The sequence below is a fragment of the Emys orbicularis genome, chromosome 16 (genome assembly GCF_028017835.1).
Source record: "Emys orbicularis isolate rEmyOrb1 chromosome 16, rEmyOrb1.hap1, whole genome shotgun sequence".
Taxonomy (NCBI): Eukaryota; Metazoa; Chordata; order Testudines; family Emydidae; genus Emys; species Emys orbicularis.
This window is the reverse complement of record NC_088698.1, coordinates 20,082,300-20,098,021: the sequence shown is the minus strand read 5'-3', so window position 1 is coordinate 20,098,021 and position 15,722 is coordinate 20,082,300. Positions and strand designations below refer to the sequence as shown.

Here is a 15,722-nt window from a genome sequence, read left to right as displayed (position 1 = left end):
ATCCCCTCGTTCCACTGATAGCTGCAGGTAGGAGGAATAAACATCGTCATGGAGAGGTGGCTATTCCTCGGTCACTTTTTCACCGAGCGACTCCAAGAATGTTGAAAATGCGTCGAAAGGGTAACAAGCAGAAGACCATCCTGCTGAAACAGCAAACATATTTCACAAAGCCTTTGCCTGCTGTTGTCAAACAAGCTGCTGAGGCTGGACGGGCAGCAGCTGGACAGGACAATCCTGAGTGGCTGATTAGTGAAGACTGGGCGCTGCTACAAGTAATAAAGTCCTTCTGTTTCATTATTGGGCTTTTTGAGTTTTTTAATTTTTGCTTTTAACTATAGTTTGTTTATTGGCTCCAGAAATAACGTTTCTCTGACTTTCTCTCTACAAAGTTATTTTCAGCATCTGTGAAATCTAATTAATTTGGTGACACCCACACACACACAATATTTACTTTACACTTTGTAGTATTAGTAGTATCATCCTGAGTCTTATACCTTCTTCTTTTCTAGGCAGTGAAGCAGTTACTGGAGCGTCCTTCAAATCTTGCCGTTATGTCACCAGTGCACATACCCAATTGGGATCTTGTTAGTGACCTTGTTAATTCCTATAACCAAGTTTATCGTTCACCAAAACAATGCCAAAATCGATATGAAAATGTTATTATTCCAAGAGGGGAAGGAAAGGTGAGTTTAAATTGAATTGTGCATTCCTTTAACACACACTAGGGGCACCAATTTATTCAGTTTTCATTGTAGACTGTATAGCATTTTTCTTGATCTATTGTAAAGCTGCCCTAGTGTTCAGCAAGCATATGCTGTAAAATTCTGTATACCATGGTCTATTGGCAAGCATTATACACATTTCTCACACCAGACAATCAATATGGAGTATGTTTAATATATCACATTAAATAAATTTACAAAATGTATTCCACTAATACTGGACAAAATTTTACATGCCTACTTTGACTGACTAGTTTGAATAGAATACAGTGGTGTAACAGAGTACAGAATATATAGATTAACAAAATAAATGATTGTGATTACATCTGATATTAAGGAAGAAATTAAAAAATCTGAATTAACTTTGATACTATGGTGTAGATTATAACTTTCCCTTATCGACTGGGTACTTAAATTTGATCCAAGCAATGGTGGTTCAATCTTTACCAAAGCCTGATTCTCTGTCACTAATTGAGGATTGAAACAGACATCCTGGAATAAAATGAGAATAATTTATACAGAAGAGCAGACTGATTTTAGTGTTTATCAGTTAAACAAGTTACAACACAGTAGTAAATTCTGTTTGAATACGTCTTAATTAGAGCTAAACGAATAATTTATTTTATATTTGGTAGTCAAACCAAAAAAATCAGGAAAAAGATTGTTAGTTTCTAACCAAAGCTAAATTTGTTTGGTTTTCCTCACCTAAATGAAAAAACAAAAAATTTTTTTTGTTTGAGCTGAATGAAATGTTTTGAATGTCAAATCAAATCAGTATTGTTGAAATGGTGTGTTGAATCAACATTGTCGAGATGAGATGTCGATGTTTCCAAATTTTTTTCAGTTTTTTTTTGGCTGAAACTGTTTGCTGAATTTGACCTGAATTCACAAATAGTTTGAGCTCCCTGTCCCCCAAATGCATTTTTTGGCAAATGTTTACTATTTGCCAAAAATATTTCACTCAGCTCTAGCTTTTATGCAGAGTAGAGGCAAAAGTGTTAGTGTTAAATAATTAATTCTTTGGGTCAACTCTAATTGGTGCCTCCTGGATTAGTCGTGGTATCTTTCTGGAAGTGATTCTTTGGACTCAAATTATTATCATCAGACTTTATCACATACTTGAGTCATAAGTGAGGCTCCCTGAAATGTTGTCTGTGCAATTTAGAAGCATTACTGTTAATTGGCTATAACTATAGTGTGCAAAAAATAAAACTAAAATATTGTAACAATGTCTTCTCTTGTGACTGATTTTGAAGGTCAACTAAAGGAGAAAGCAAAAACTAGTTATGAGTGTGGTTTTTCAGAGAGAGATACCTGATGATATCAAATAAGACACATGTTAAATTTAATTTTGCACTATATAGTAAACAACAAGTTTAAAATTAAGTTTCTAACTTTCTTTTGTCAATATAAGGGATTTACCTCTTTGCAATCAGGTCAGGGAGATAATCCAGTGATTATTACATGATTATTATAACCTTAACATGTAAGAGAAGTTGAGTTATGAGAGAGAAAGAGAGACAGACAGACAGAGACAATGCACACACCTATTATGAAAACATTTGAGTCCTTAGAGTGAGAGATGAACCACAGATATGAGCTTATTGACTTGATGAATGACCTTATACAAGTCACTTCATGTCTTTGACTCAGTTTTCTGTCTGTAAAATTAGGAAATTACATGGTATTTTCAGGTTTAACTGACATTTCCAAATTCCCTGATGGTGAAAAGCACTATAGAAGTGACTATTTAATAACCGATTAGTTGGTAAATTTTAAAACAAAAATGACAAGGCAGTTATTTCTTTTTAGTGTCTTCAAGTGGGAAAAAATTGAATTAGAATGGGTCAGTCCGGTTTAACGTAAACCATAATTTTTGAGATATTACAGTGGTGACTCACGGCATTTATCATCTGATGCTATTTTTATTTCAGAACATCAATAGTCACCCTGTTTGTACCAGACAGATCTATGCTGAAGACCAGAATGCTGCATACACGCAACTTTACATGAGTCACTTTGATTTAATGAAAAAGATAGCAAGAAAAAGAAGTCCGTCAGTTAAACCTCTGTATGTTTACTTAAAGCCCATATCATTTACATGTTTTAAATCTGATAAAAATGTTGGTGAGTGTGTGTGTGTGAGAGAGATGCAAACACACACAGACAATTCCATTATACTTCTCAAAGGTGTTCTGATTCCACAGATATTCTTGTGAATTTCAGTTTTGGCAGGATTACCTTTCTGAAGAATCCCAATCATGCTTCGGTACTTGCAGTACTCGCATTACTTGTTGTAATGTCTCAATTGCACCACCAGCTAGCTGTATGAATGGTGAGGTGGGCATGCCCCACTGATCAGTTATCTCCCTTATGCCCCTCTTAATCACAGCAATATGGCTACCATCCTTTTGAGTAATGAGAACTGCATAAAACTCTGCAACTATGGTCCCACCCTAAGAATGACTCTTTAAAAATGGCATTGTGAAATTCATTTATTTGTCCATTTTTTAGAACCGACAACCTGCAAACTTACAATAAGCTTTTAGAGCTAAACTGTGTTCTTTACATGTCATGCATCATATCCAGTAAGAAGGTCTGCAGATTAAATTGTGCCCTCTACCACATTCGTGCCATCCCATTGTGGTGTAACGGGGGTTGCTCTAACCTTACTGAGGCCAAAATCTGAACTATGGGGTACAACAGGTATAACTGAGGACAATGTAGAACAACAGTGAAAGGGGAAGTTGGAAGTTTTGCTAGATGGGTCAGGACCACTGGGTCTTTTGGCACATGCAGAAGTATGAGAGAAGTATAAGACTGTGGGATAAGCACTATAGTTTGGTTCAGCTAAAATGATCAGCAGTGAAATAGTTGACAGTTTAAACATCAACACAGTTATCTTCATATTTCAGATTTAAAGGCTATAGATATAAACTGGGCACTTCACACATCTAGCTACTCTGAAAAGGAGAACTAGCCATCAGAACTAGCCAGGCAAGGACTGGAGTGCATGTTGCATCTGTTGAAAGGGTGGCAGAACTGTTGCTGCAGTGTGTTTGGGTCAGACAGAATTCCTTCCAAGGATTTCCAGTACAACAGGGTGCCTCTGCATGAGAGGAGGAAGTCTGAATTGCTGTAAAACAAGGTTATTGGAGAAACCTCATTGTTCAGGCTATATTTTGGCAACCTGGATCAATTATTTTTAGGACATCCAAAAACAATGGCTGTTTTTCACTTGTATGTTTGATAGGAAGGGAGAATGGGAAGATGATGGGCAAGATATAGATCAGGATTAGGGTGTAAATCTGAACTCCAATCCTTATCTAGTTTGCTGTCGTCTCTTTTGAACCTTGTAGACATCAAACAAAGTCCTAGTTTTCACACAGATGCATCAGTTTAACTAAAGGTGTGATTTAAAAAAAAATCAGTTTAATTAAATCAATGTAACATTGTGTATGGACACTCTTAAGGCATGTCTAGACAAACTGTGTGTGGCAAGCTGGTGTGTAAATCTATATTGCTCCAGCCTGCTGTGCACTGACTGCATGGTCCCTGCACTCTAGATGATTCCTAGTACATTTGACCTTTTGCTATTTCAAACAGCAGTGTATAAAGTGAACCAGGGAATGCCTAGCACGCATTAATAGGATAAGCAGCAGGGTCACACCAAGAGTTAGGCCTGGTCTACACTAAAGAGTTAGGTCGACCCAGCTGTGTTGCTCAGAGTTGTGAAAAATCCACACCCCTGATGCGTAGTTAAACTGACCTAACCCCCGCCATAGCCAGCGCTAGATTGACGGAAGAATTTTTCCATCAATTTAGCTACAGCCTCTCTAGGGGAGGGGGGTGGATTACTTATGCTGATGGGAGAACCCTTCCTGTTGGCATCAGTAATGTATACACTGAAGCACAACAGCAGCACAGCTGCAGTGCAACTGCTGTGCCGCTGTAGCGTTTCAAGTGTAGAGAAGCCCTTAGTGTGCAACAGACTGGTATGCTGTAGGAGCCCAGACATTGGATGTACACGTCCATCAGTTTCCAAAACTTACACCCCAGCGTGCCGCACACTAACTGTTCATCTAGACAAGCTCTTAAGTAGATTTAAACCTCTTTTATATAGGTTCAGGGCAAGGTAAACCGATGTAACCAGTTTTAAACCAATAGAGCAGTGGTGCCTAAACTTTTCAGGGTAATGCCCCCCCTTACCCGTGTCTGCGTCCCCCCAGAACCAGGAGTGGGGGAGGAGAGGAACATGGATGGGGTAAAGGGGCCGCAACTGGGGGTGAGTCTGGAAACATACTTTGCACTTCTATGGTGCCTTCCAAGACTAGAAAAATGTCCTGTTTGCCGTTGGAAGTGGATTTTTGTTAAATCCTCTCTGAAACTAAATTTTATATCACAATAATGTATACGGTTAGATAGAAATATAATATGAACAGTTAGACATTTTGATGATATTCTTAGAAGAAATGTGTGTTACATTCTAAATACTAACCTTTACACCTTATTTTACTGCTGATTTGCAGGAGCCCAGACATTGGATGTACACGTCCATCAGTTTCCAAAACTTACACATCAAGTAGCTCAGCAGTAGAGCCATCCATTCCCAGATTGTTCAAGGCCAAGCTACAGTGTAGAAAAGGTAAGCGGCTTTGCTTGCTGTCTCATTCCAATGATATATGCTTTTTGGTGTTGTTTTGACAGTTTTGCATGACTACTTTTTTTCTCATCGGTAGGCCAGGTACTAGAGATGATCTTCTCTTTAAGTGAGCTGCTAAGGATTTTTTTAAAATTGGGTTTTCCAAGGTTCTGCTGTCAGCTCTGCCACTGATCAGTTCTGTAATCCTGGAGCAAATCAATCTTTCTATGAGTATCTTCCTATCTGTAAAATGAAAGCACTACTCACCTCACAGGCGTTTTCTGAGAATTAATGTTTGTACGGTGATTTTTGAAATCCGCGGATAGGTGCTACATAAGGGCAAAATATTATTATCTTTATTAACTCCAAGAATCCCGGTCTCATTTCTCCCATTTTATAAATGGCAAAACTAATTACTGAGAAATTAAGTGATTTTGCCCAAAACCACACAGTAAATCAGTATCAAGTTTGGGAATAGCATTTCATTCTCCTGACTTCCAGTCGTGTTCTTAGTCTCAGGCTTCTCCAGAGTTTCTGCCATCTCTTACTTTTGTTTCACATTTTTGACTGTGTAAAATGTACAATCAGCTAGTAACTTATCTTCATCTATAATTTAGGTTCAGGCTCAGTCACAGACTGTGGCAGTGTCCCAGTCACCGCCTGCTGGTCACCACACCTGAATGATTTCTGCAGCAATGGCTACAGCTCAGGTGATCCCCCAGAAGCCAATAGAGGAACAGGTCCTGACAATAGTCTCTCTCCAATCACTGACTCCAGGTGTACAGAACTCAGCAGCCTCAACCAAAATTAGCAAGTAAAAGTGCACATGAGGTTACCTACTTTCATACTGTGAAAGCATCTACGAAACCTTGAACTAATGATTACATTAGAATAAGCAGAAAAGTACAGTATTTTATGTTTGCTAAACCATGACAATAAAATCTGCAGGTTGTCCACATTTTATTTTCCAAATGAAGACTGAGCACTTTTTTACAGACATAAATGCAAGAGAAGTTATTACTGAAATCTGAAAAAATGTACTCAACATTGAAAATATATTAATTGGAATGTACAGATAAAAGGTCTGTTAAAATGAAATGCTTTCTGCTGACAGAAAATGACCATCCTGTACCAAAGCAGTGAATGACTAAATTACAGAGACAGAGGTGTAATCAACATGTTCATCATTGTGCTAGGCTATTGTCTCCAGAGCAATATCAAATAATAGCCAGTTATTCTTTAAACAGAACTACATTTTACTAGTGGAGTGTTGCACTAAATGGAATGCATAACAATGAAAACTGCTGACTTTTTTTGTTAGATCTACTGTAACTGAATAGCTATCCTGTTAGGTGTATGGAAACAAAATGCAAACTGTAAATTTTTAGATGAATCTTTAGCGCTGTAAAGTAGGAATTCAGTGAACACTGACCTATTGCCTAAACAGTGTAAGTTGAACAATAAAGTGTCCTTTCTTTTCATATAAATTGCTTTCTTTCTGTCCTGTTTCTTTGTGCATGTCCAGGAGTGAAAGTAACTTAAAGGACTTACTGGTATGTCGGAGTCCTGAGCGGGGGCGTGGCCTCAACCGGAAGAGGCGATTTAAAGGCCCCGGAGCTCCGGCCACCGCAGAGCTCCGGGCCATTTAAATCCCTGCCGGAGCCCCAGGGCTCTGGCAGTCAGGCTCAGGAGGGGATTTAAAGGGCCCGGTGCTCCAGCCACTGCGGGGAGCCCTGGACCCTTTAAAGCGCCGCCCGAGCCCCACGGCCGGAGCTCTGGCAGTGCTTTAAAGGGTCCGGGGCTCCCTGCAGCGACCTGGGCCCTTTAAATCCCCACTGGAGCCCTGCCGCCGCTACCAGTGGTTGGCATGCCTCAGGATCGAGCCCCACGACTCAGCTGTTTAACTTGGCCAAAAAATTGCTCAGAATCAAAATGTGGAATAAAAAAATCTCAACCCAGGTGCAAATTTCAGCTCCACTTCTCTGAATCCAAGACGTAAATTTATTTTATTAGAGCTTGCTACTAGACATAAGCAGCTGACTACTAGAACGTAATGGCACAGCTAGTGAAATGGATATTGGAATTCTGAAGTAAAGCAGGTTGTCTGTATAATTTTTGGCCCTCAGCTATTCCACAGCATTGCTGGTGAGGGCTTAAAGTCTAGGAGAGTTTATGGGTCCACAGTTCTTTTGTGTGAATTTCCAAACCAGATTGTTAGGTCTTCACTTTTAGCAACTGTGCTACCACCACATACTCTATTATGAGATTAACTATGCAAAAAATAAAGGTTACCCAAAGAAAGCTCTTAACAGCTTTCTTCTTTTTTTTTTTTTTTAAAAGAGGAAATTATGCTAGTCCATAAAAAGGAATTAATTTACCATTCTGAAGTTCTCTAAGTGCAATTGGCTGTTGAAAGTGGCAACAACTATACAAATGCATAGTAAGCATTTCCCAAAGGATTTATCACAACAAATCATAACAGACCTTTTGTATATCTAAATACAGCTATACTGAAGGCAGTAATTTCTCAAATGGTACATTTAGTCTGTCCACAATGCTCTAAGGGATTCCTCCTTTCTCCTCCCTCCCCCCCCCTTTTTTTTTTATAGAAAGCCATACCAATTTACATAAAGCACAAGAAAGTGAACACCAAACGATACTGAAATATCGAGGGAGCAGGGCCGAGGGGAGCCCGGCACCCCCGGCGGGGACCCACTTTCCATTCGCTCCTCATAGGAAGCTGGGAACCGGGGCGGGGGGGACGGACACCTCCGCTACGCTGCCCCTTACCCCTATCGCAATCCTGCTGCTCCCACGGTTTGGTTCGAGCCCTTGCGCATACTCAGTGAGGGAGTCTCGGTACAGGAACGGAATTCGCCGTTTGTCTCCTATCAGCGTCCGTAGCGGATGTGTTCTCCCCCCCTCCCCGGTGACGGTCCCCAGCTTCCTGTGAGGAGGGAATGGAAAGTGCGGCCCCGGCTCTTGGGGTAAGTGGGTCCCCGCCGGGGGGGCCGGAGTGGGGGGGTACCGGGCTCCCCTCAGCCCTGCTCCGTCCGCAGAGCCGAGCAGGCCCGGGGCTGAGGCCGGGCCCTGACTCCGGGGCACCCGTCCCACGCGCGGGGGGAGGCTGCGGAGTGGGCCTTGGTCTCTGCTCCGCGCAGCGCAGCGCAGCGCAAGGGGCGAGGGGGAACCAGGAGCCTGCCCCGCCGCGGGGGACGGGGGAAGGGGGTTACCGGGAATTCCCGTGGCCGTTAGGAGTTAAGTGTAAAGGGAAATTCACCCCCACCCCGCCCATGGCTCCCCGCTGAGCAGCATCCTCCCGCTTTGCACTGGCAGCGGTGTGAAGGGGTGTGTATGTGTGTGTGTGTACGTGTACACACTCGCATGCTCTGCGAGTCTCGGGGACATCCAGGACCGGTCTCTACAGACAAATCTTGGTTTCTGGACGGGCGTGGGGCCGCATACAACTTGTTAAAATTAGGAGTTCTAACAAATCAGGATTCACTTGCCTGAAGTAAGTTATATTACAGGAGCACCGCTAATGCACATACTTCAAAGGGTAATCGCCCTTCCCGCTTTTCAGCCAGGAGGTTAATAGTGGGGTGTGCTGATGAGGTCTCATTATCAAGGGTTGATTAGGCATTTTCACTTATTTGTAGATTGCCATACATGATTAGTGTGTGACAGACAAATTAATATAACAACTCCTTGTTCCTAGGAGTTTAGATTTAAAATAGCCAGCAACCATGACAAGAAATGGGGGAGTGAAGAGATATGGCATACTATAGACCCACATATTTGTATGCAGTGAAGTATTAGAAATGGAACTGCAGTTTTCAAAATAAATGAGCAAGGTAGGTTTTTTAAAATACTAGCTTTCTTTTGATTCTCCTGCTAATTTGCAGTGCCCAGTCTTTGGCAATGGGTCTCCCTGTCAGTGCACATTAGTGAGATTGTACTACACTAGAATGCCAAATAACTTGAAAACCAGAACATTTTTCACTTTAGATAATGTTATTGAGCCATTTGGCTAGAGAAGTGTATCAGAGGTTTAGATAGTAAATATATTTGTGGTGTTTGTGTTTCAGACCATCCATATTTTGAATAATTGCATGAAGGTTATTGTTTTAATTAACTATAAAGGTAGAATGTGTTCCTAATTTTGAGGCAGAAAAACTTCTAAATTCTTACTCAGATGTATATCTTCTAACATTCAGTTACCAAAAAAAAATCTTTACCTTCACTAAATTTCTGTTTTTATGTGTTTCTTTAGAATTTACTTTAAAAAACAAAAAAGGTGAAAATGCACCATGGCAACGGTCCTCAGAATGCTCAGCGTCAGCTCCAGAGGTCCAGATCCTTCACAGGTAGTGAGGGAGAAGAGCAGCAGACAAACTTACCGCAGTCCCCTGCAACTTCATTTGCTCCTTCTGCAAGCCCATCTGCACCACAGTCCCCCAGTTACCAAATACAGCAATTTATAATGAGTAGAAGTCCGGTAGCTGGGCAGAATGTGAACATCACACTGCAGAATGTTGGACCAGTAGCATCAGGAAACCAACAGATAACACTTACCCCTTTGCCAATACCAAATCCAACATCACCAAATTTTCAGTTTAGCCCTCAGCAAAGGAGGTTTGAGCATGGATCTCCATCATATATTCAAGTTACTTCACCATTGCCCCAGCAGGTTCAGTCTCAAAGCCCTACACAACCCAGTCCTGTACCAGTGCAGTCACTACCAAATGTTCGGGCAGGCACTCCAGGTTCTGGCTTGGGTATGTGTAGCCAGAGCCCTACTAGAGGATTTGTAGATGCTAGTTTGCTTGTGCGACAGATCAGTCTGAGCCCTTCAAATGGTGGACACTTTGTATATCAAGAAGGATCTGGAATTGCACAAATTGCTCAAGGAACTACAGCACAGGTACAAATTCCATCTTCTGGGGCACCTGCAACTGTACGAGAACGCAGGCTTTCACAACCTCATTCACAGACTGGTGGCACCATTCATCATCTTGGACCTCAAAGTCCTGTAGCTAGTGGAGCAAATATGCAACCTTTGACTAGCCCAGGTCATATTACAACTACTAACTTGCCACCGCAAATCAGCAATATTATTCAAGGACAGCTCATGCAGCAGCAGCAAGCACTTCAAGGGCAGCAGTTGAGCAGACCCATAGGATTTGATAGGGCTTCTGGTGGATTAATAGCTGGAGTTGGAGGATCACCTGCTTTTGGAATGACATCAGCACCCCCCCCTACAAGCCCGTCACGAGCCACTGTACCACAGGGTCTGTCTAATCTTCCTCTTACTCCTACGGTAAGTACAGGAGTGAAAAAACAACCTAAAAAATTGGAGGAGATTCCACCTGCCACCCAAGAAGCTGCTCAGATGAGAAAGCAGTGTTTGGATCATCACCACAAACAGATGGAGATTCTGAGGGAGACTTTTAAGGAATATTTGATTGAACTATTTTTCTTGCAACATCTTCAAGGGAATATGATGGACTTCTTAGCTTTTAAGAAGAAACACTGTGTTCCATTACAAGCATACCTTAGGCAAAATGACTTGGACCTTGAGGAGGAGGAAGAGGAAGAACAATCTGAGGTTATCAATGATGAGGTAAGAAATCTATTTGTTAATAATTTGGAATAAAACACTAAATGAAATTGTGGCAATTGGATACCAAAGTATTAATTATACCTTAAATTATACCTTAGAAATACCTTAAATTTTATTTCTGATTGAAGTAATAGAGCAGACTTTTTAATGAAGATTCTGAGTGAATTGTAATTTTGCTATGTGAAGATTAAAACTGCAGGTTGGTTTGAGCATGCAATTGGAAGCGTATATTTTAAGAACAGAGGTAATTTAATAGAGGGGGAAAGAATTAGGGCTTTGAAGGAAAATACACTTGTTTTCTCACTGATCAAGTTCATGTCAGTATTCAAGTCCCCCCCACAAAATAGTTAAGCTCTATCGTAAACCCACAGAGGCTTGGAATTGTTGCTGGAAGCATGTTAGCTTATCAGAAATGATTATGTATCATAGAGTAATTTTAATTTATAAGTTATCATCATGTAATACCTACATTCAAAAAAAGAATGAGATGAAAAACAACCTTAACTTGGAATTGGCTTTTGTCCAAAGAATTTATAGTTTGTGCATAAAAAAACAGTTTCCTTTTTTAATTAAACAAAATATTAAAGTTCTTTGAATGAATTCCATGCTTAGTAATGGCAAGTGACTTGAACCAAATATGGTAACCAAATATGATGTGCAACTTTTCCTGAATAGTTATATCAGTGCATATTAATTCTGACCTGCGGTATCCCCTCTATTCCATTTTGGAGAGTCTGACAGTTGTGTAGCAAGTAGTTGTGATGTCATGTTTGGCACAATGAGTGAATTGATACCACTTGAAACTCTTAAATACCCTTTTACAAATTATGTATCCAAAATAGGGAAGGGTATATATTTGCCAGTTTGCAAAAAGATTCCATTAAAAAAGACTTAAGTATGTTTAAAATTTCTATAACAGTTCCATATATCTTCAATGAAAAGTTGATGAACCTTTAAACTAAAGGCTTATTAGTGACCCCAGCTTTGGTTTGAATTTGCAGGTGGTTCAGAAGTTGTAGCATAATGTGTAGCATTTAGTATGTTTGACGAGAAGAAATTTAACTGTGATTAAGATCGATACTGATAATTTTGAAGGAATAATTTGTTTCTGCACACAGTAGCTTAAATTGTGGTAACAGGATGTCTTTCTTTCTTTTTTTTTTTTAAATCCACAGTGGGTGTCCATGAATTATTCCTTGTGGTTTTAAATTTATTGTCAAATTGTTTGCCTGTTCTTGTTGGTCTATTTATTTGTCACTAGCTGAAATGGCCAGGTATGTTGAGCTCTGTTGTACAAATTCAGGGGCAGATCCTCACCTGATAAATTGACATAGGTCCATTGAAGTCACTTGAGCTTTGACAGTGTACACCAGCTGAGGATCTGCCTCTCTGTTTTTTGGGTTCAAGTTTGCTCACTCTTTTTTTAGTTCTAGGGCATAGTTTAACTTATACAGACAGTTATATTTATGTTATATGTGAACAGCTAATTGCTCGTGAAAGTTTTAATCATTTTAATTATTGTAGGATTTTGCAAACTGTGCCAATAAACTTGTTTGACTGTTCTAACAAATTAAGGTAGCTTTTGCAAATCAAGGCACCTTTTGAGTATGTTCTTCTTTGTATTTTTGGTCTTCCTCTCTTTTATTTCCCCCCCCTCTTTATCACCTTCTGCTAAAGCAATGCACCTCATCCCTTGCCTGGAAGGGCTGATCACTTTGGAAATTAATGGGGGAGAGAGAATGGTGGCTATGCTCATTGCTTAAATAAATGTTCGGGCTCTCTTGAGTTCAGACTGTCTGTCATGCTAATTTGTTGTCAACTAGGAACTGAGAAAATTAAATTTAACCCACACTGTTACTTAATTTGGATTTAAGACAGTTTTTCAGTGGTGAGAGTCATTGTAGGTAGTCTGTCCCTCACTCACTCTGTTCTGCTATTAAAAGTGAAACAGAACTCTTCAAAAATTGTCGATATTCAAACCAAACTGCACTGATGGTCATGTAGTTATAATCCCCTCTTCAGTGAGGTACCATCAGTACAGTGTAAAACAAGTGTGTTGATCAGTTTTAAAAACTTTTAAAAAGAAAATGATTCTCCCTTTTTTTTTTTTTTTTTTTTTTCCCCCAAAACATTTTCTCTCAGGTAAAGGTTGTGACAGGAAAGGATGGGCAGACTGGTACTCCTGTTGCTATAGCAACCCAGCTTCCTCCAAATGTTTCTGCTGCTTTTTCATCCCAGCAGCAACCGTTTCAGGTACTTTTTAATGGTTCTAAAATGTAGTCTCATCCCAGATTTTTTTTCTTCATTCAGATTTGATATTTCTTAGCAGAATTCGTATTTTCCCAAGAGCCCATCCGTTGTCATCTAAAACAAACAAAAATAACTTTAAATCTTGACACGCATGAATGTTTATTGGATGTTGAGGAAGTTAAATCTATCTTGTCTCAAAGTTGCTGGCTTTTTTCATCAACTTTCAGCTTGAATGTTTTTCACTTTGGTTTGTTTGTCGTTTGTTTCCCTAAAGCATTTGGTTCATTTGTGCATTCTGCATAGTAGTAGTTTGGATTTCTCTGTGTGTGGCATTGTAACTGTGGATTTCTTCTCAATTTCTTTTCTTTTTTCTTGATTGATTGAAGGTTTTTGTATATGCCTGCAGAAGTATTAGATTTTCCTTGCTTGCTATAGATTGTATGATGCATTTTTCTACCAAAAAACTTCAAAATGAGTCATCATAAGTTACCTCACTTTCACTAGATTTATCATGGATATCAGGTAGAAGAAATAAAAGTGTTTAGAGGGTCCCATTTTAGACAGAAGTTTGTTTTTGGATGGGAGCACATTGAAGAAGATATCTGAAGAGAAGAATGACACCTATAAAGAGAACTAATTATATGGATCAATGGAAATGCACTTTTAACACAGGCTAGCTTGTGTGTACATCACTGCCCTCTGCTGGGTATTTCAGACCTACTTCAGTGTATCCGGCTGTTGCCCTCTTGCAATTGGCCCACAAAAGGATAATCCCTAATTCTGTAGTTGAAATATTCTCTTTCAGCTCAAATGCTATGCACTTCTATTTTGGTGAAGATGATCTTTAACAGCAAACTGTACTTGATGGGCTGTATATCCTGCCTTACCTTACAACTTGTGCAATCCCACTAACTTCATTCAGATTGCCCTGGGGCTTTAAGTCAAGACAGTATTATTGACTGTATTCACAAATATAATTAATACTATGTAAATTAAAAAAAAATTAAATTGTTTAGCGAAGATGTGTTTGTTTCCAATAGTTTTTAATGTGGCCAGTAATTACATAGGTTTCAAAAGTTTTTGAAAGTTAGTCATCTTTTGTTTAATCCATTTAAAATATATCCATTTGAAAACATGGTATCAATTGACTTTGTATAGCACTTGTGGATGTCAGTAAGCTCCGCCCATACTAATGACATCATAGTTTCCATAGGAACTAAGTTACTTCAAAATGAGAATAGCAGACACACTAAAAATATACAAAGTGTTGTGAGTAATATGATTATTTAGCAGAAAAATGATAGTACACCTTACATCTTCTCTCTCTGTTGCTGTTCATAAAACATAGTAGGTATCTTGATCAGTTCTGTCACTGAATTTGGAGTGTTGTAAGTACAGTAAGTTAAGATCATTATGGTGGACATCCTGCCTGATAACCATATAGTAACCAGAACTTTTCATTATTTTTAAGAAGATTCAGAACAATTTATTTTCTAGTGCCAGTGGTGTACAGTTGCATTTCATATAAAACATAGTGTTTGCTCTCAAAAGCTTATGTTCTAAATTCAGTAAAAATAATGCAAATAAGTTGGAGGCATTCAGATACTAAATGTCAGTCCAGAAACCTAAAACAAATAGACCTGGAAATCGAAGCCAGGAGCAGTTAGGCAGTAGTAGAAGGCAGGTGAAATAAATGGGTTTTAGAGTGGGCTTTGGAGGAGGAGGGTTGCTTAAGTTGTTGCTCAGAAAGACATTTGGTACAAAAAGTGTCTGAGCTGGATATGTTAATTAATTCGGTGCAATTCTATGGTTGTATAAAAAGTGTGCATTGTTTATTATAACACATTATTTGAAATCAGTCATATTGTACACGTCTAAATTTATCATACTTTGCCAAACTTTACTGTTTGGGCCAGGTGTCTGCTTCAGACTAAAACTTCTTTGAAAGTTTTTCATATTGAATGTGGCATAACATTGTTATGTATGTTAATATAAATAAAAGTAGTAAATTAAAAAGGAAACAATGAAGGTAGACAGTTAATCCTTAATCATTTGAGTACCATATTGGATGAGCACATATGCCATATAGTTCTGGGCAGTGTCCACCGTGTTTACCTAAAAATTCTTAAGTCAGATGAACATTGTAATGCCATAAACATACCACTAGTGGTCATAAATGTCCATCTATTATTCCTAGACTTGGACAGGATCTTCATATATGAGGTTGAGCAGAATACATGCTACAGTACTTAAGTACAATGGGATGCTATGTATGTAAGATATGTGTGTGTGTGTGTGTGTGTGTGTTAGTTTATACTGTACAATAGGGCACTGAAGATTTTTGGACACCTACAATTTATTTCAATATCGTTTTGTGTTCACTTTCTTGTGCTTTATTTAAATTGCACTTAGAGAACTTCAGAATGGTAAATTAATTCCTTTTTAAGGACTAGCATAATTTCCTCTTTTTTTTAAAAAAAAGAAA

The 15,722-nt window shown here is 39.2% G+C and overlaps 2 protein-coding genes across 2 annotated transcripts in view; both read left to right on the top strand.

Annotated features, from left to right (window-relative positions):
• Positions 1-6,175, top strand: part of LOC135890569 (E1A-binding protein p400-like) — a 41,526-nt gene extending 35,351 nt beyond the window's left edge. Inside the window, exons 31-34 of the mRNA XM_065417979.1 lie at positions 22-272; positions 510-683; positions 2,657-2,849; positions 5,982-6,175. Of these exons, the coding sequence (XP_065274051.1) occupies positions 22-272; positions 510-683; positions 2,657-2,849; positions 5,982-6,175 (812 nt within the window). The remainder of the gene's footprint in view (positions 1-21; positions 273-509; positions 684-2,656; positions 2,850-5,981) is intronic.
• Positions 6,176-8,292: 2,117 nt separating this feature from the next.
• The window catches only part of EP400 (E1A binding protein p400), a 62,988-nt gene continuing 55,558 nt past the window's right edge, over positions 8,293-15,722 (top strand). The window contains exons 1-3 of the mRNA XM_065417506.1: positions 8,293-8,351; positions 9,638-10,987; positions 13,130-13,240. Coding sequence (XP_065273578.1) covers positions 9,668-10,987; positions 13,130-13,240 — 1,431 coding nt within the window. The 5' untranslated portion in view covers positions 8,293-8,351; positions 9,638-9,667. The remainder of the gene's footprint in view (positions 8,352-9,637; positions 10,988-13,129; positions 13,241-15,722) is intronic.